The sequence below is a fragment of the Equus przewalskii genome, chromosome 21, assembly GCF_037783145.1.
Source record: "Equus przewalskii isolate Varuska chromosome 21, EquPr2, whole genome shotgun sequence".
Lineage (NCBI taxonomy): Eukaryota > Metazoa > Chordata > Mammalia > Perissodactyla > Equidae > Equus > Equus przewalskii.
The window spans coordinates 8,488,716-8,509,380 of NC_091851.1; the positions used below are offsets into that span (position 1 = coordinate 8,488,716).

The 20,665-nt window shown below is 40.4% G+C and overlaps 1 protein-coding gene across 8 annotated transcripts in view; it reads right to left on the reverse strand.

The window, feature by feature from the left end:
* Nucleotides 1–20,665, reverse strand: part of MACROD2 (mono-ADP ribosylhydrolase 2) — a 1,868,269-nt gene that overhangs the window by 108,704 nt on the left and 1,738,900 nt on the right. For 3 of the 8 annotated variants that reach the window (XM_070588788.1, XM_070588787.1, XM_070588784.1), the window contains 2 exons: nucleotides 5,587–5,649; nucleotides 1,047–1,115 (listed from right to left, as the gene is read on the reverse strand). In XM_070588788.1, the coding sequence (XP_070444889.1) occupies nucleotides 1,047–1,115; nucleotides 5,587–5,649 (132 nt within the window). Of the gene's footprint in view, nucleotides 1–1,046; nucleotides 1,116–5,538; nucleotides 5,650–20,665 lie in introns of all 8 variants that reach the window. The other 5 variants (XM_070588789.1, XM_070588785.1, XM_070588783.1 and 2 more) reach the window with 2 other exon arrangements.

Here is a 20,665-nt window from a genome sequence, read left to right on the forward strand (position 1 = left end):
CCTCAACCATCTGGCCCCAGAATTCACAATCTTAGTTAACTACCCTCAGTACACAAGGATGCCTTGTTCAGAAAAATCCATTTACCAGGCAATATGAAATGAAGTGAATGATGCAAACAGCTGAGTATTAAAATTTTAAGACCACTTTGATTTTCTCAACACCGATTCAAGGAGTAGCCGGTATCAATATCAAGTACAGATCTGTTTTCATGTCACTCCAAACTGAAGACATGCATTCAGCATACTTATCCAAAAGTTCCATGTAGATCGCATGGTTTACAAGATGTCCGTTTATACAAATACAGCAATCTGGTCTGCCAATCATAGAAGGATTGCCAGTAGTTACCAATGACAGACATAAAATAATATTACCTTTTTGTGTGGGGACAGTTAATCAAGAGAGAAGGAAAAAGGAGGACCATTTTATTTTCCTTTAGATAATATATATTTTTAAACTCTATAATCTGCACATGAATGTCCCCACTATGTCTCCCTCAAATTTTCTTCTAGAACCTAAATTAACTTTTCTTTCGTTCTTTTCTTCTTCTAGAGATACTTGGGTTGGTAACATTTTCTCTTAGTAGCTGTCCATAGAATGAGGGATGATGCTCTTGCCAAATATTTAATTCTAAGGATCTAAGGATGCCTTTCAAACGAATTTTCTTTCTTATTATGTCTGGATAATGAAGCTCTCGGTAGGTAGTTCCCAATGCCACTCTTTTGAACTTATTCCTGACAAATAGCTGTAAACAGCAGAACTGCCTAATTCTAGTGTTTCAAATAAACATCTTCTTTAAACATAATTTCTCTGATCATTCTCTTGTTTCATAAATAGTTACTTTTCAGAGGCACAAATGTACATGTAGATATAAATTTTGAAAAGGGCAGATATGGAATAAAACAAAGTGGGTGGGATATTTGATTGCGTTGGAAACAGATGCTTAAAGAGAATTAGACTTGCTCATTACTTTATTTTTCCATATAAACAAAACCCAGGTGGTCTTCCAAGAGTTGGTGATTTTTACATGTAGGAAGTGGCCGCATACCTTCGTCTTTACAGACTTCAACTGCCTCTTCTGAAGCAGAGCGGGGCACAGTAGCAGCGTTGACACCATCTGTAAAGCAGAAAGAGAAACACTGCCTCAGAGTTGACATTGTCAAGCTGGAGCTTCCCAGCTGGCCGCACCTCCCTCCCTGCTCCACTGAAGGAAGGATGAGCCTGTTTCATGCTCTAAGATACTAAACGGTTCTTTGGCTCTCTTTTATAAGTGCAACAGAAGCCTTCAGTTAAGACAGAGCCGGATGAACTTCATGTAATCTTTTGGTGAAGAATACTAATTGTTGGTACTTTTTATACTATGGCATTCTGCTTCTTCCTCACCTCTAGAAGAATGGTACATTATTTTTCTTAGTAACAGATTGTGAAAGAAAGTATACCCTTGAAAATTTCTCCAAAGTGTTTTTATGTGTGTGTTTTTAAAGTCTGGTTTCTCTTAGCACTATACTTCTCCTTTATGCCAGGCTGTCAAATGGCAGGGAGCATGTCTGATGGCTGCCAGTGCAGAGGCCCAGGAGAAGGGGACCATTTGTAGGAAAGCACCAAAAGCCGTTTGGAGATTTCACGTCACCCAAGCACAGAGTGAGGACTAAGGAATCGGAGGTCGCTGTTCCCCTTAGAACAGCAATTAACCTCGTCAGAGTTGATCTTTCTTCTCAGTATCTTTGGCACCAGAGTGACTCCACTCACATTTGACCTCCAGGATAATAGAAAAGTAACTTACTAACATATCAAAAGCATTTATAATGGTTAATACTTGACAATTGGAAAATAAATGAATGTTTTTTTCATGCAGTAACAGGGTCATGGAACTAAAGATAACTCATGCATGCAAGATAACTAACACACACTTAAGGTCAAATCACATATTTTCTAGCATACTCTTGTCCATAATGTATATGACTATTATGTTTAGGTCATGTCTCTATTAGAACAGAGAGTAAAATTTTTAGTAAGGGGATAATTGGAGATGGTGACTGACTTTCTTCTGTTAGGTGAAAATCTTCCATTCAAAAAAAAGAAGAAGAACAAACTAATAACGTTCCTTTGATGTCAATCTTCCCACTTCTCTACTTTCCATCACGGCAAAACTCCTTGGAAGAGCAGTCTCTGTTATTCTCCTCTGCTTCCTCACTTTGCATTCCCTCCGTAACTCACCCCCATTGGCTTCAATACTCCTCCAAGAATTCGCTTATCACAGGTGCCAGTGACCTCCCTTTGACAATCCAGTGGCCACTTCTCTTCTCTTACTTCATTTCTCAGTGGCATTTCACAGAGTCTTTACTCTGTTATTTCTGAAACACTTTCATCTTGTGGCTGCTCTTTCTCCCCTGTTGCCACATATCTAGACATCATGGTGTCCCAGGCCCCATTGTTCTCTTTACTTACATTTTTTCTCTAGTGAATCTCATCCATGGTTTTAAATACCACTTATATGCCAGTGACTCTCAAACCTGTAACTCTGGTCCACTCCTCTCTAGAAATCCAGACTCATGTATCTAACTGGTTTCTTGACATCCTGTACAGCTAAGAGTCCTCTCAAATTTATAATCCAAAACTGAAGTATTAACGTTCTCAACAAAAACTTCCCTGTGGCCAGTCTTCCATATATTGGTAAGTGGTACCATCATCCTCATAGTTACTGATGCTAAAAACCTAGGATTTATCCTGAGTTCCTTTTCCTCCCATACCTCATATCTGATCCATCAGCACATTTATTACCTCTATCTCTGGAATGTAACACAAATCAGTCCATTTTGTCTACATTTCCAGAAACCACCATCGTTGCTTTCCTGCTGTAGCCTTCTCACTGGTCTTACTCTGGCTCTTTTGACCCATTTTTACTCACAGGCAAAGTGAGCTTGTTAAAACAGAGATTATGTCTCTCCACTACTTAAAAACTTTCACTGGTTTCTCTTTGTAGTTCTAATAAAATCAAATCTTACACAATCAGACATAATTTGGTCCTATGATCTCTTACCAAATCTTATACCATGTTCCCTCTAGTCTACCATGCTCCAGCCACTCTGGCCTTCTTTCTCCAACAAGCTAAGCCTAAGTTGGCCTAGAGGCATTTGCCTTATCTGTTCCCTCCATTTGACTGCTCTTCCACCATCTCATCATTTAGATCTCATTTTAATTATGGCTTCCTCAGGGAGTTGTCCCCAAATCCAGCCAGTGGGGAGTTGCCTTCTCAGTATTCTTTCTACATTACCTCATTTCTCTGCAAGGAATTTATCACTACCTTATACTTTTTTGTTTATTGTTTATTTTTGGATACCTTGATCAGAATATAAGCTTCAAGGAAGCAAGGATATTGTCTTTACTGTTTACTGCTGTATGCCAGTGCCCAGAACAGTGCCTGGATCACAGTAAACCCTTGATATATATTTGTTAAATGACTGTTTGTGGAATATTATCTACAACTTTGATTGGATTTGATCTTAACAGCAATCAAAACTGCTGGATTGTGCTGGTTTGAGATTGCGTTTTTTTCATGATGTGGAGGAGGGCTGTGGAGTTGTACAATCAAAATCAAAGCTGGAAAAGATATTGAATGAAAAGTAGGTATTTTTAGTGTGGAAGAATAACAGTATATCAAAAAGGCTTTAATAACCAGAACTTCATCTTTAATTTCTCTGCACTTGAATTAGAGAGGTGATCAAATGAGCGGAGTGGACATAACAATGTATGTCGACACTGGCCAGGATCATAGCTGAATCCTGCCATTGGACTCCATGCCAGCCAGGCGGCTCACCTGGAAGAGCACGAGGAGCCCCTCAGGCGTGCATTTTGGTCTCTGCTTTACATTGAGAGGTACCCATATAGTGGGGATAATGCTATCGATCCAAGAGGTGTTGGAAAGGGCTTACGTTCTACCACTCTCTGCTAACAGGCAAGATGATCCCAAATCCAAAAAGAAACTGCCTGCTTTCAACTGATTAAGGGGAAAAAGAATGAATAAATGAAACACAGGCAAATGTATGTGCGTGTATATATGTGTGTGCGTGAGTGTGCATGTGTACGTGTGTGTATGAACAGCAGTGGGAAAAATCTATGTCGATAAAGATAGTTTGGGACAGAGCAGTGAGTGAATAAAATCTGTGAAGCCTTAGCATTTAGAGAATGGCCTCAGCTGTCAGCAGTTAGTTGACTAATATTTGTCAGCCCCAAACAGTAAAAACAGTGACAGCTTTTCACATAGGACTCATCTTCCAGGGAGCATAATGATGTGTGGGTCAGGAGCCGGCGGGGAGGGTGTGGATAACCACAGTTTGCTGTATCAGAAATTCATTTCATTGCAAGGACTGCATTTCAGCAAAGCGAGCCAGCTGACCCGGCAGCAGGTACACAAGGTCCTTGCTGCCTTGCTTCAGTGCTTTCTCTGATGGGCCTTCTTCAATTCCATCTTCCAGGTTAATAATAAAAGCTTCCAGTTCTCCAGCAAAAGTTCCAAGGTTAATGTAGGAAGTCTTCAGTGAAAAACTTATCCCACCACCTGGTTTATTTCCAAAAGTTCAGCATATGGCTTAGGACGTGCCTGGTACACATTAGACAGAGCCCACTGTTTAAAAAAATGCCCCTCCATGGAGCTCATTAGAACTGGGAGAATGATTTGAAAACTAAAGGGAAGAAGGATACTTTTATTTTGGTGGTTATGTTGATAACTGCGTAACTGTGCCTATTATTCTTTCCAAGAACGTGCCTGAGTACAAAAATGGGTAGGAAGAGATGATAAATTGAAGGTGGTGACAATCTCTTTTGAGTCTTAAGTGCTATTTTATTTAAAAATGTTCAATTTGTAATCTACAGGAGAGAATCTATAACCATTCAATTGACACATCTATTCTTTAGTGAACAGAGGCCTTGTCAGGAAGGCTGTGGACTTCCCATTAGTTCTGCGTATGGGGTAGTCAGGCTCCGTGACACCATGTCTTATGACATGCAAAGAAATAACTAGAAGCATGACTCTTCAAAATGTAATGCAAAACAGTAAAGAACATTCCACTAATTGTGAAGGGAAAGCCTCCTATTTATTTTCTTTAAACAATTTCCATTTCCAAACGAAATCTGCTGATTTTTTTTTAAATTTCCTGCATTTATATTTTTATTAATAGAGTGATAATTAATAAAGGGAAACCTCATTTAAAATGGAGTCAGGAGGCCAGAAGGGGAACCTCCCACACAGTACCGAAATCTGCTGATTTTGACCTATCCTGTCAGCCAGTCTCTGACTTGGCATTGCCACCCTCAGCTGGGCCCTCTTAGAGCATTGCTAAGCAAACTGTTACTGCATGGAAGAAAAGCGGAGTTGGGCAATGAGACGTGGAAATGTACCCTTCTGACCGGAAGCCTTGTCACTCGTAATTAATAGAGTTGGTGGCTTCCTGAGGAAGACCTGAATGAACACGGAAGTTAAGCTGGTGAAAAGGAAATTCAGAAATTTTCAGAAAACAGCACTGAGTAAAGTCCTTGTTCACCTCTGTAGACGAGGCTTAGGAGACTCCTCAAAAGAAACCTGAGCCCACCTGCTTCTCGGCTCTGCCCTTCCATTTCTTCCACACTGTGTTTTTCCTCTGGACCGTTCTCATCTTTCAAGAAAACCACAGAGGAAAAAAAAAAACACATCAAGTCAATTTATGAAATATCTCTTTATGGCTAATATGCAGCAGTGAAATTAATTGGAACCAATGTAGCGTGACTCCCCATAAAGCAAGGCAGAGAGATGAATCAGGAGCGTGAAACAGAAAAATTATCTACATAAATAGGCAAATTTATACTCGTCCCTTCTCACACGATTTGCTTGATGAAATGCTGAACTGCAGTAAACGAAATTCACTCAGCAGACCTAGTAACATCTCTCTCCTTGCACAGCATTTCCCAAAAGGCAATACAGATTTTAATTTCAATCTGCTCTTTTCCCTTGACTCAAGCAATATGCACCGTGTAAGGACACTTGGTTAATTAAGTTCTATGCCCTTTATTTTCCTGTTTGATATATGTTACAAAAAAAGTATCTATTTTTATTTAACTTACATATGACAGTCTGACATATCTATGCTATGAAATATTTTGTCTTGAACAGATTATGCTAGTCAAGTTTATGCCATAGTACATAACTCCTTGAAAAATAAATCACTGGGTAGGTGCAATGTTGGCTATATACTAGAAACTAGCTAAAATTTTCTTTTGGCTTAAAATGTATAATATATTACTGTGGGTTTTTGTGTAGAAAAAATAAACTTTTCAAAGGAAAATAAAAGCATGATTTTATAACTCATTACTGGGAGGTTTTCCAAATCTCTTTTTGTTTTGAAAATAAAAAAAAAAAACCAATAAATTTATGTAAGGACACAGGAACAAAATATAAAACATATAGTTAAAGTACATAAAACAAAGCAGAAGTTACCAGCATATATTTCTATGTGTTAAAGATGGCCAAGATCTTTTGTGTCTCAAAAAGTGGAATCTCTCTGTCTTTTCTTTGAATACAGATTGGTTCTGTGACTTGTTTAGACCAGTGAAATGTGGAAGTGACGTTCTGGGCCCTCCATGCTAAGGCCTCAGGATTAGCAGCTTCCACTTTCTCCCTCTGGAGAGCCAGCCATCACGCCGTAAAGATGCTCCAAATGGAGACAGGCACGTGGAGAGATAGTAGGGCCATGTGGCAGAGCAGCGAGGAGCCAGACATGTGGGTAAAGCCTCCTAAACCTGCCAATTGAGCCCAGCTGCCCGCTGAATGCAGCCAAACGATGACCTCAGCCAATGCCACAAGGAGCAGAAGAGTCGCCCAGCAAAGCCCTTTAAAAATTCTCCACCAACAGGGGCTGGCCCCGTGGCCGAGTGGTTAAGTTCGCGCGCTCCGCTGCAGGCGGCCCATTGTTTCTTTGGTTCGAATCCTGGGCGCGGACATGGCACTGCTCATCAGACCACGCTGAGGCGGCGTCCCACATGCCACAACTAGAAGAACCCACAACGAAGAATACACAACTATGTACCGGGGGGGCTTTGGGGAGAAAAAGGAAAAAATAAAATCTTTAAAAAAAAAAAAATTCCCCACCAACAACCAGGCTCAGATCACTTAACCTTGTTTGGCTTGAGTGCTTTGGCCCACTATCTGCTACTACTACCAGCTCTTAATCCAGAGGCAAGAGGTTGGGGAATCCTCCCCTGAACTAAACAGGAGGCTCAGAAGCAACGGAGAAACATTTCACCAAGCGGCTCTAACAAAGAACCTATTGGAGAGAGGCAGAGGAGAAAACATCTGGGATTGACATAAAATGAAATAAAAAGCTCATAATAGAATGACAAAATAAATAAATAAACTAAAAAGAGTGACACTCTGAAGTGGGGAAGGAATGCTATCAATGAATATATTAGTATATTTAGAATTCCCTCTGCCCAGCACTGCACCATTTGTCAGAGGGGACACAGTATAACTTTTAATATGAGAACCTGGGGCCGCTCTGTAGCTAGCTAAATCCAGTGTTCCAAATGGCATATTTACAAATACCACATGATGATCTGACATTTTCTTTGTTCTGGTCCTCCGAGGAGGCGACGCCATTGGCTTTGCTCTAGGAAGGAAACAGCCATGACTGCTGCTTCTGCTCCTTAACCAGGCTAAGCCGGTGCGGAATAATTGTCAAAAACATGCATCAGTATGTGCCCCTTTCCTCCCACCAAATTGACTCAGCGTCAAGCAGGAAAAATCTGCCAGCTTTTTTCTCTCTCCCCACAGACAGACCTTTTCACACATATTTCACAATAGGCTTGAAGTCTGCAGTGACAGGCTGCCTGTAAAATTAGTCTGGTTGCCACATCTCCTGTGGAGTAGGGGTAAAAAGCTCCCTTGTGAAGAGAGGAAGATGAGAAGGGAAAGAGAAACAATTAAGTCACAGGAAGGTGAGGAATTGGTTCCAGCAGTTCTAAACGCAGGAAAAGGAAATTCATGGTCAGACCCCCAAGTGCAGCTTTATAATAATAAAACCAGTCTGGCTGTTTTCCTAATCTACTTCTACTGGGTTTTTACCCTTACCCGCATGCTTGCCGTCCTGCTCCCTAACGCAGCCGCCCCAGTGGCAGGCTTGTGTTTTCCACTTTGAGTCTCGGCTGCGCAGTGTTCTCATTGCAGTATTTCTGCACTTGGGAAGCAAACTCAGGAAATGCTTGGCATGTTTATAGTGGAGTAAATGCATTCTAGAAGAATGCTGGATTTGCCATTTGAGTAACATGCCCTCAAATGAAAAGGTTTAGGTATTTTGCTTTCATCAATTTCTAAACACAGTGCGTCCTCAAATCCAGCAGGGGGAACCAGCGTAGAGGTCTTATCTCAAAGCCCAGCTGATGCATTCTCCAGCAATTAGATTAGCATTCATTTCACTCCTTCAGAAGGACATTTTAGCTAGCTTATAACTTTCCATCCATTTAAAATTCCTCAGATGGGTGAGTTCTTAGGTGAAATAGTGGGCTTCCGCTGGTACGAAAAAAACTCCCATTACACGGTTACCAGTAAGTATTTGATAAGCACAAGCTTCCTCTCATCAGCCTTGTCTGTCTGGCTGTCTTCACAGGAAGCACACAAACAATAAAAAGTTAAGTAGACTGGGGAATGTAAACTTGCAGTTTTTAGAAGAGATTTAAAAGGCTTACAATAAACATGAAGAAATACAGGGAAGTGACGGGCTATTTTGTAAGCTTAAAAAGTATGACACAGAAGCTAAATTCTCTTAGTTAATATACCTTTAAGATCACATATTTACTTCAGATAATAAATTTCCACAGCCTTCATGTTGAGTGTCACGTAATACTTTACTTTCTTGTGCCAAAAAGTGCAGTAACCTGTGAGAATTCCAGTGGTTGCACCATTTGTGTTTCTCTAGTATTGGTACCCTGCGCCCCGCTCTTTCAATCCATGTCTATTGAGCATGAACTACTATGAAAGGATATTTCAGGAATTTTGCAGAAATAATAAGATTCCTGCTCTCAAGTGAATTCATGAAAGTGTAAGCAATGCAGCGTTGCTCGCATGACAGTAAGAGTGCGGCCCATCTTTGATCCCACATGGAAGACTTTCACAAGGGCGGAATGCCAATGCCATGGCCACAAACTGCTATCCTGATATTTGTAGTTCCTTTTGTGAACTGTGCATGGGAATGGGAAGGGAAAAGGGAAGTAAATCAGAGCGAATCCATCTTGGCTACTGGGGAAACAACTGCCAGCTGGGATACTATTACCGTTTCTTACAAAGGTCCCAAGGATTTCTGGACACGGACAGAGCATAGGCAAATCAAATACAGTGCTTTGCAGATTGGATCATTGGTCCTAATTCTTCAGGCCCCTGTAACAGATTATACACCTCAGTGTCCTCCCACTGTGGGCAGGAGAATATTTCCCACCCCACTGACGCTAGACTTGACCAGGTGACTTAATTTGGCTAATGAAATGCTAGTGGAGGCAATGTGAGCAAAGGGCTTACACGTGCTGCATAATTGGACTCGGTGCTTGTGCTCCTAACATTTGTCACGACAAGAAATGCCTCTCAGACACTGGTTTAAAGAGGATGAGAGACACATGGAGCAGACTTGAACCCAAGCCACAATCTGAAGCCAAGCCTAGGCAACTCACAGCTTGAAACAGAACTGCCCAGTTGAACGTACCCTACATCAGGTGAACTATAGTCAACTTGCAAACCTGTGAGCACGAGAACAAATATTTTTGTTGTAAGGTAATGCATTTTGGGGTGATTTGTTACACAGCATTATTTTGACAATAGCTGATTACTACAAATGGTATATTAATTTTTCTCAGGTCAGGAAGGGTTGGCTATTTTTTAGGACTCTTTCATTTATGAGGAATTCCACCTTTAATTTTGCGTGATGCCATCCAGCTACATTCTCATCTCACACATTTTGAAATTCTCTAGAAGATACACACTCAAAAAATAAATTCAGCTTATATGAGGGAGGAATGCTCTCAAAGAGTGTGCACTGCCACCAACGATGTTTATGTTTTATTTAATAGAGCAATGTGGGCAGCAGGATAATACCAGTTCATACCAGTTAACGTTTATTATATGTCGGCTAAATTCTCCTCATTGTCTAACTGCTTTGCATAGTTTATCAAATTTAATTCTCATGACAACCCAGTGAGGTAGGTGTTATTATCCACATTTCATGGGTGGCGAAACTGAGACACAGAGATGTTAAGTAATTTGACTAAGATCCCACAGCTAGCATGTGATGGCAGCAGGGTTTCAACGCAGTCAGCTGATACCAGAGCCCACTATTGCCTTCCCAGAAATGTAACTAATATTTGTTGTCTGGGTAAAACAGTTAAATTATGGGTCAGCAAAAATGTGGAAAAAAGCTGCTTAATATAATAATAGCTGAAGAGTTAAACTATAATCACATACAGATTAATATAGGACACTAAGAACATCCAGAATCGAGAATCGAGCTCGTCTGACACTTGAGCCAGGTGGGTGCTGTGCTACAATTGTCTTTTCAATGCTAAAGATATTTTGATTTTGGAATAATTTTAAACAACAGAAAGTTACAAGGACAGTACAAGAAATTTTCTTTCTTTTTCTGAACGATTTGAGAGTAAACTGCACACATAATCACTCCCTGATCACCTCCATTGGCCCTGAATACTTTAGTGCATATTTTCTACAAACAAGGACATTCTCCTCCATAACCACAATGCAACCATCAAGATCAGGAGATTAGCACTGATGACATTCCTACTATCTAAGCCACAGACCACAGTCAAGTTTTGCCAATTTTCCAGTAATATCTTTCACAGCAGCCTAGGATCATACACTGCATTTAGCTGTCATGTCTCTTTAGTCTCCTTTAACCTGAGACAGACACGACCCCTGACTCTTCCTGAACTCTGTGCTGGGTGTCTGCCACCCTGCTCCAGACCTCCTTCACTGTGAACTCCTACCTTGCTCAGCCTACTTAAGGGCTTCAGGAAGGAAGAAAGGAAAGAAGGAAAGGAGGAAGGAGGAAGGAGGGAGGGAAAGTTAGTTTCAAACATTTAAATCTTTTGTTCTGTAGGTGTTATCAGTTGTTGATTTTAATAAATTGATCTCAGAAAAGCAAGTTCCTGAGTTGACTGCCTTGTTATTCTAATGAAAAGCCTACTGTGCGCCTTTCAGTGTGGTCAAAGGAGCTGTGCAGTTGAGTAGTCAGCATCTAACAAGAGCTGCAGCTGCTGCTTCCTAGGCGCCTCCCTGGCCCCTGGCACTCACATGTTTACGCACCTCGCACCCCTTACCGTGAAGCCCACAATAGTCCCACTGAGTTAGACTTTTATCTACATTTTTATAGATGAAGAAATCAAGGTCGTGGGGGGTCAAGTAACTTACCGAATTCCCACAATTAGCGGCAGAGCTGGGATTTAAGCTCATGTCCCGTTTATGCCAAAGCCTGAGGTGGCTCTTTCTTGCCTTGCAGATTCCTCTGACCTCTTCTGACTCTGCACAGCTAAATTGTAAGTCCCCTGCTGAGAGAGATGCCCTTGTTGTTCCTGTGGTGTCCACAGCACCCAGCATGATGCCTAAAATCCATTAGGGGCTCCATAAAAACTTGTCAAGGGAATGAGACAGAAACTTCGTTTCCCCCTAAGCAGTAATATTTTTTGCTTGAATTATATTTCAGTTCTCAATGTAGAAACTGTACCTTATCTATCTGAGCCTCTGATTGAACCTCATTAAATTATGCATTCGTTTTAAAATGTCATGTCTCTCAGATCAAAAATAATATTCCTAAAAATCAAATGTGGTGACATGTAGGGAGCACAAGACGGTGGAGTCCATCAGCTTTCACCACCGCCCTGGGCCAGCCTCCATCCCCTCTCTCCTGGGATTCGGCAGTGGCTTCCCAACATGTTTGTTGCTTCAGCTCTTATTCTCAAAGTCTGTTCTCAACCCAGAAGCCCAAGGTTTGCTTTAAAATGTAAGTCAGATCATACCATTCCCCTGCTTAAATGCTCTAAAGTGCATTTTTAAAAAATAAAAGGCAACAAGGCCCTGTGTGCTGGAGACCCCTATTGTTTTCCTGCCTGACTTCTTTCTAGTCTCCTCCTGCCTCACTCTGCTCCAGCCTCACAGGCCCCGGTGCCGTTCCTCCAGCACACTAGGATGTCTTCTCCCCGTCTTTGTACTGCCCATCGCCTCTGCTTGGACTGCTTTCCCTCCAGGTCCTTCGCGTCTTTGCTCAAATGTCCTCTTTTCGATGCTGAACACTCCACTTAAAAGTGTAACATCTCCCCAGCCCCAAACACCCCATCCTCCTTATCCTGATTTACTTCTTATTTTTGTTCTTTTCAATCATCTAGCATCTTCTAATATATAGTTTAGGTATGTAGTATGCCCATTGTTTATGTATATCTGCCTCCACTTGACTGTAAGCTCCACCAATGAAACAAAATCCCTTGCCTATGTCTCTTCAGTACCTAGAATGAGCACATGGCAGGTGTTCAATCAATATTTATGAATTAGAGAAATATTTTCTTCCCTTACCTGGACTTACATGGGTAGTTCACAAGTTAATTAGGAAAAACAAAACAAAACAAAACAAAAATTATCTATTCCAAGAACATCAGTTTACTTATGAAATGTGTGGTTCACACACCATGTGGGGCAGACACAGAGCCCAGACTCTTGTCACAATACTCCACCTGTCACCATTGTGTCTTCTTACTGGAGCAGTTACCTTAGAGAAGGAATCTCTTCCCCAGCCAGGGGAGATTATATGTGGAACTTGTTACAATGTAGTTACCCAGAGTGATGACTTAGAACCTCCTGGGAAGATGGTGGGCATGCATAGTCCATTTGGGGGAAACACTGAGCCATGCTCTCCTGGCTGGCAGTATCAGTTCCACTCAAAATAAACGCAAATAGTATTACAACCATGCCCCATTCACAGAGAGTATGTAAGACCCATGGATCGTCTTCAATCATAAGACAGAGAAGACAATCATCTTGGTCCTCTCTCTTTCTAAGAATGCCCCAAAACAGCATACTTGTTCATGCCGAGGGAAGAGGAATTAATTGAACCTGTTATTTTTAAAGCATATGTGTCTGTTAAGGGAGACCTCAGAGTGGCGTGTGTTCAATGAAAGGAAACACCTAGGGCTGTAGCACCCAACTGTCCCTTCCATATATTTTGTACGATGGTAAGTAGACCACCGAGTGTTCAATAAGAAACTCAACAAGTATCTACTGAAGGACTGAACTTGGTAGCATTTCCACATTGAAGGTACCACCCTGGCATACCAAAACTTGCTGTGGCATATCTTGGTATAAAAATAGCACAAGGCAATGCACCAGAGAGCTGTTTTCAATATCACACATACTCTCTTAATAGATAACATATGGTTCTCCCATATGGCATGTTAATACAAATACTTTTACTCTGATACAGTTAGTTTTTAATCCAAGGATTTCCAAGTACTCTACAAACACTATTCATTAGCACAGTCTTCCCTGGGGAAGTTGCAGTGCCTCGCAGAGATACAAAGCACCCTGCACACAATCAATAACCATTAAGGAACCACGGTAATAAGAAATATATTAATGTGGCATTTTTAAAAAAAGATTAGAAAACCAACAAATGGGAATTAAGCAACTTTCCTAAATTCTTCCAGTGACTTCATAGTGCAACTAGGGTTAGAAGTAAGCTTAGGCCGATGCTGATGGTTATTCTACTAGTCGACCTATGTTGGTGAATTGACCATAAATTATACTGGCTTTCAGGTATGAACACAACCCGGTTTCTATACCATAACTGGGAAAATTATGACCAAAATAAAGTTAGCATAATAGCTTTACAATGAGATTTCTGTAGTCTCTCTCTCTCTCTTTTTAACAAAACAGCAATTGTGCTTTCCATTAAATTCAAGCCCTAAGGTTAAATTTCTTTCTAAAGACTACATTTCTCTGTATTGTCATTTTGTTTCTGAATTGAGATAACCAGCGTGCCTACACATTTGTTTTAAACAGGCACACTTTGTGCTCTGTGCAGATGTTAAACACAGAACTGGCAAGAGAAACACTGTTTTGCTTTTTTGTTGAAGAATACAAAGTATATAAAGATGTTCTTTGAATAGACAAATCATTCCATGAATAAATTCAAAAGCTGTTAGGTGTCTTTGTCATCAATTAACGTTTCTTGAGTGCCTACAAAGTTCAAGATGGTGGAGAGGGAATTAATCAGGCTATTGGGAAGACAAAGCCTTTCCCTTTGGGAGTTGACAAAAGAAAGATGGATGGAGTGGTTTCATGAGATGTATCTGCCTGCACAAGGTGAAATTGAGGCTAGAGACAATTATTCAGAGAAAGATATGAAATTTTGTCTCATATATGTAGATCTGAATAAATGTTGGGTATTTGAGCTGATTTAAATGAGGAATATCTGAGTAAGGGCTTCAGTTCTCTACTTTGCTTTGTCCACACAGCTCTTTTGGAAATCACTGATTGAAGACGGGCATGTGCTGAGTGCACGTGTCCCTCAGGGAGGGTACAATTAAACACACATATGTTTGAGGTTGCAGGCAGGCTCGTGTTATCATAGGAAGTAAACACCTTCATTTTCACGTTTCTACCATTTTCTCTCTCTAAAGTAATTGGTCCTTCAGTGTTGAAACATGCTATTTTAAATGGTGAAAATAACCATTGTAAGATGCTGACTTGGAATTTTGAAGTTTAGGATGAAAGTAATGTATAGGTTTTCCACAATTCAATATGAATTTTTAATAAAAATGTGCCCTCACTCAAATTATAATCCTGTAGATGATAAAACTTGACCACCACTCCTAAGCTTCCTAACAACTAAAAACCAGCAGGGTTCTATGTATGTATTTTCTCTCTCTTTAAACATTGCAGAATTCCAGTAATGATTTTGTTTAACTAAATGTTTACTTAATAGCTATTTGACCTTGTACCAGAATAAATTTCAACATACTATTCCCTTTATTTCACATGAAAATAATTCACAAGTGCAGAAACCACACACCTTTAGGCAGAGAGAGCAAATGTTTTATTCATGTGGAAATTGAGGCCCGGGAAGCTGTCTTCCCTGGGATCCACTGTTTTCTTTTTAGAGGAGTAACTTGGAAGTTACTCTATCTGGAGCTGTGTTTCTCAAACTTCACTGTGTACCAGCATCCTTGGAAGGCTCGTTAAAACGCATATTGCTGGGTTCTGGTTCAGTAGAGCTGGGATGAGGCCTAAGTATTTGCATCTCTAGCAAGCTCAGGCGATGCTGCTGCTGTGGGTGCCACGCCTTGAGAATGTTGGTCTAGGCTCTAAGTAGTAACTAGCAGGAACAGGAAGTATGATACGATTTATTTTAGTTCATTAAATATGGCTACAAACAGCCCACTCTTCGATTCATTAATGTGCTGTTCATTTTCCAACTTCTGAATCACTGAAGCCACTAGCTGCATAATCCCTTGAGACTACAGTAATATTTCTTAGAAAGAGAAAAAAATGTTAGACCTTTCATGAAATAAATGTACAAAATTTACCTTTTCAATTTCACTAAAATTATAATTAAATCACTTATCTTAAAATGTATTCAACATTGAACAGAACTTTGTGGAGGTTTCCTGTGTTCTGGACACGGTGCTGGGTGCTGCAGACACAGGAGCAAAGGTGGAGCCTGCCCCTGCCAGGAGCTTACAGGGGAGACAGTGGGTGACAAACAACCCCAGGGGAGTACGACAAACGCTGTGCCGAAAGAAGCAGGGAGGGCTGAGGGGTCAGGGACATTTCTCAGAGGAGGCACTGCCCCAGCTGAGACCTTAGTTGTTGAGCAAATATTTACTGGGCACCCAGTCCTACTAGACTCTGTCTTTTAGAGCTGGGCTGCCCACCGTGATGGTCACCACATGTGGCTATTAGGCACTCAAAATGTGCTGTGTCCAAATTGAGATGTGCTGGAAATGTCAAATGCACATCTGATTTTGAAGACAGCATAAGAAAAATGTAAAATATCTCATTAATAATTTTTGTATTGATTACATGTCAAAATGACAATACTGTGGCTATATTGTGTTAAATAAAATATAGTTAAAATTAATGTCACCTGTTTCTCTTACTTTTTAACATTGCATCTCAAAAATGTAAAATTACACATGCATTTGTGACTCATGTTATATTTCTATTGGATGGTGCTGCTCCAGACATAACTAGTGAGAGAGAGAGCTGTGGGGCTGAGAGTCCAGTGGAGCAGACAGATAGCGCAGTGAAGCTGTCAAATCCCCACCCTTTGTCCCTTGGCACTCACTTCTGATTTCTGCAAACTCTAGTGGTTTCTCCTCTTGAAGACCTGTGGCACTCTGCCTTAGGGTATTTTCTATTCTCAACAGGATGCTTATCCTGTGCAGCCAATTTGGAAGCAGTCCTCAACCAATGATGGACAGGAGTAGGTAATTAACATCCTGCTTTCATGCCCTCTGAGTGAGACAACTCTGAGGCACATCCCACATTGTTTCCCAGAGTTCTCCTGCTGGACCCTGTCCTAGCTGCCCGCAGGGTGAGCTGCTTGTTCATGCACCTGTATTTGTTTCCTTCCCTTCCCTCTCTCACCTCCCTACTTTCCTCCTGGGGCTTCCTAGGATCACTCACCCCATCAACCATTTACCCTTGAATATTTGCCTTAGGGTAAGCTTCTGGGGACCCAATCTAAAACATTTTTAAACCAAATAATTACACAAACATAGTATCCCCAATTGTGATAAGAGCTAATGCAGAGAAGTGTGGGCTGCCAAGAAGGCTTCTAACAAGGTCATCAGAGGAGGCTTCCCTGTGGAAATGGCATTGCAGCTGACAAGTTTAAGGCATTTACTATGTGAAATTAATCAGTGGAAATTAATAAGGCAAAAAAGGAGAGATGGATGAGTGTTTCAGGTGGAGTGAAGAGCATGTTCAAAGTCTGCCTTTCTATGTCTTTCTATGTGGGAAAGACTGGTATCTTTGAAGACTTGGGGGTGGCCAGTGGGGCTGGAGTGCAGATGGTGAGTGCCATGAGATGGGCTTAAATGAGAGATATCTAGGCACATGGAGTAAGATGAATTGACAGGAGAGGGACTGTTCCAAACGCTGGGTGAGAGTGAGTGAGCATGTACATTTGGGGAGTCAGTGATTTAGCACTGCTGGAGCACTGATAATAAAAGGAGTGAAGCAAAGAGAGAAGCCAGATGGACAAGTGATCGTATTACAAAGGGTCTTGTACCCTTTGCTAAGGAAGGAGATGCTTCCATGGGTGGTAGGCAGTCATGGGAGAGAGAACTCTCCCATGGCTTTGTGGGGCATGGATTGGCTGGGGTGGGGAAAGTAAGGGCAGGCAAGTGACCCACATGGAATTGATTAAAATACCCTGGACAAGAGATGACAGAAGTCTGAGATAAAGGAGAGAGAAAACAGGGTGGTTTGAGGAGATATTCAAAGGATAGAATCTAGCTTTGGTGAGTGGTTGGATGGAGGTGTGAAAGATGAGGAGTGATGCCAGCCTCTGCTGTATAAGCTCTGAATCATTCCATTCACACTCATAACAACTTCATGGTACAGATATAATAAATATTCTATTTTGTAGGTAAATAAATGTTTGGATAGTTTAAATAACTCTTCAGGAGGTTCCCTAGTTAATAGAGAGTGGAAACAGGACTTGAGCCTCGGTCACCTGCCTCCAAAGCCAAATCTATTCATCACTAGCTTACAGTTACCTAAATTCCACCCAAGCATATGGCCTGGGAAAACTGGAGGTTGGGGAGCTATTACTGAGCCTGGGAACAAAGGGGGACGTGTTGGTTTGAGATGCCCATGAGATATGCAGTAGAGGTGTGCGGTAGAGGTGTTTCAGTGAAAAGAAAGGGAAGTCAAATAGATGGAGAGAAAAAATAGCCCAGAAGAAATCCTTCTAAAATGATATCTAGAAAATTTGTATAAGATTTTTTTAAAAAGTGAAGTGTGCATATAATGGTCATTTTTGTATAGTTATGCAACTTGCTGAAATTCCTGGTTAGCTTTCTGTTTTTTTCTTTTGCGACCTTGTCTGGCTTGTATGTTTTGACTGATGGTCTAAAATAGTTTCTTCCAATATCTGTTCTTTTTATGTCACAAATAGGAATATATTGTACTGTAAGCCCTCCCAGCCAGCCTAAGCAAAATGAAGAACTCTAGTCTTGTTTACCCCATTTCTGCAAACATTCTGTGATTTTCAGACCTATTGAAATTCCTCCCTCTCCCACATATGTCCAATATCCTCATGATTTCTTTCCCATCAAGCTTCGCTTTAAGAAGCCATCAGCTGTCATTTTCAATTTAGTGTAAATTACTTTTATTTAGTAATTAATCTATCACCTCTCCCAAGACTACTGATAGCATCTAAATAGCTAACATTCCTAACACTAGTTCTATAATTACTATACTGAGAATCAAGACCTCCTGGTCTTAAATTTAAATACCCCCAAATTTCTATTATGCATGTTCCAAAAAGAGTTATTGGGGTCTTACTTTACTTTGAACAAATGAAATTTTATGCATTTTTTCTTTATGTTCTCTTTCCAATAGTGTCTATCTTTCCCCTGTGCCAGGGCAATACCTGCTGGCAGCAGACCAACTCTTGCGATGATAATCACATCCTTAATAGCCACCTAAAACAATTAGTCAACAGACTCAAAGACCAGGGAAAAATTGTCTAGGGCCGCTGATGTTATTTTAGACAAGTCAACGTAAATATCAGAAGGCACATCAAAAGACAGATAGGAACATCTGTTTCTTCTCTCCTGGTCGCAGAGTAGACCACAGATAGTTAAGTATTGCCAGCATGTGCAGTGCTATAGGCATTAAACCACACATGAATCCCTGGCTGTATGGTATTCTGGCATGTGCTTTGTTCTTCCTGCCAAATTGGTCAATTTGCAGAAGTTTGCCCTTATCTAATGTACTTTTTTGGATAACTCTAAAGAAATTCCGGCTGTCTCCTCTCCACAGAAATATGTTTGGTAAAATATATATATATATCAGCCTCAAATTCAATGAAAAGAGAAGTCTCTGCAAGTGATTACATCCATTTAAGGTGGGAATCAGTCTGTCTGGTGGACTTTGGCCTATTCCTTCTCGCGGGTTCTAAGGACAATTATTTAACATGTAGGGCCCCTCTGACCTAAACTAATGCAACTCCACGAAGCGACAGTGGAGGCAGCAGGGAGCAATAGACAGAAACCGTGTGATGGTGGAGGGATGATGAAACGCTACCAGTAAGAAAGACCACAGGAGAGCACTCTTGCAACAACAGCTTGAGAAAGTTTTCTAGGACTTTCTATCTTCTTGGCAGTTTGCTTATGAAAATAAATTACTCTACCTCTCCCAGTGCTCATTAGAAATGTCGGATGATCCTGGACTTGGTGGAACCAATTTCCCTGTTTTACCCCAGAAGATCTGCAGCTTCTAGAAGCTATCTAAATGGCTTTGAGTTAACACTTATGCTGTGAATATTTTCTTCAGAACACCAAAATAAGAATATTGTAATGAATGCTGCCTTGTGACTGCAAAAGTCAATCAAAAAAACATGCCATGTTAGAGCAAAAGTTTTTCTGCTCATGTGACAATGTTTGGACAAATACTCAAATATATACATAAAACTCTTGAACCATTCAAATGAATGGCAAGTGAATAATTTCTTCTGAAACTGGCTATTAAATTTATGACTGGAATAATTTACAAGAACAAATAATTACAGGAAGAAACATTATGGATTGAAAATGAAAGATGACCCTTCAAAATCTGTCCAATTAAATTATGAATTTCGTCAGTTTTAATTACAACTAATAATGGTTCTTACAAGGTAAGCTTTAAGATGGTTAAATGAAGTCTCAAGACTGTAGCTATTATGCTCAGGGAGCAGAGATATATACTTGATTCATTGCCCCTTTAAACAACATCGTCTATCTGTACCCAACTCCCAACTCTTGCATGAGGTTGCCGTTGTTTTCAAGTAGCACCTTGAATTAGCAATTTTGTAATGCTACAGGTTTGGGCATAGTATAAAATAAGAAATCAGCACAACTTATCTGGGGCTATCTGACACATTAAATATGATGAACAGCTTTTAATATCATCCTTCAGTTTTATTTATTTGCCTCTTCTAGTATGAATTCATTAATCATATACATGTTAACACATTATCTTTTGTTGACTCATGGCCTAATTAATATATTTTTACTAATACTCTGGGAAATTACAACGTTGTTTTCTTTTGTTTTTTAAGAATTCTCATCCAAGGATTTTGATTCCAGTTGCTGATAAAGACACAGGATGTTTTTTGGGTTTTTTTTTTTTTTTTTTTTTTGGCGCCTTCAATGTCATTTATAAGGCATGCTGATTTTAGAGAAAACAGCGAAGACACAAAAAGTCAAAGTATGAGACTGGATTATTTTTCTCCATTAAAAGCCAGATCTGACAGAAATTCCCTAAAACTCCAATATTTGGTGAGCAGTAAGGAATACTTACTGGCAGTCCATACATTCTTCATTCTGCTAGTTGGAGAAGGTTATTGTTATTCACATGATGGATAGAAAAGCAAATGAGTTCTC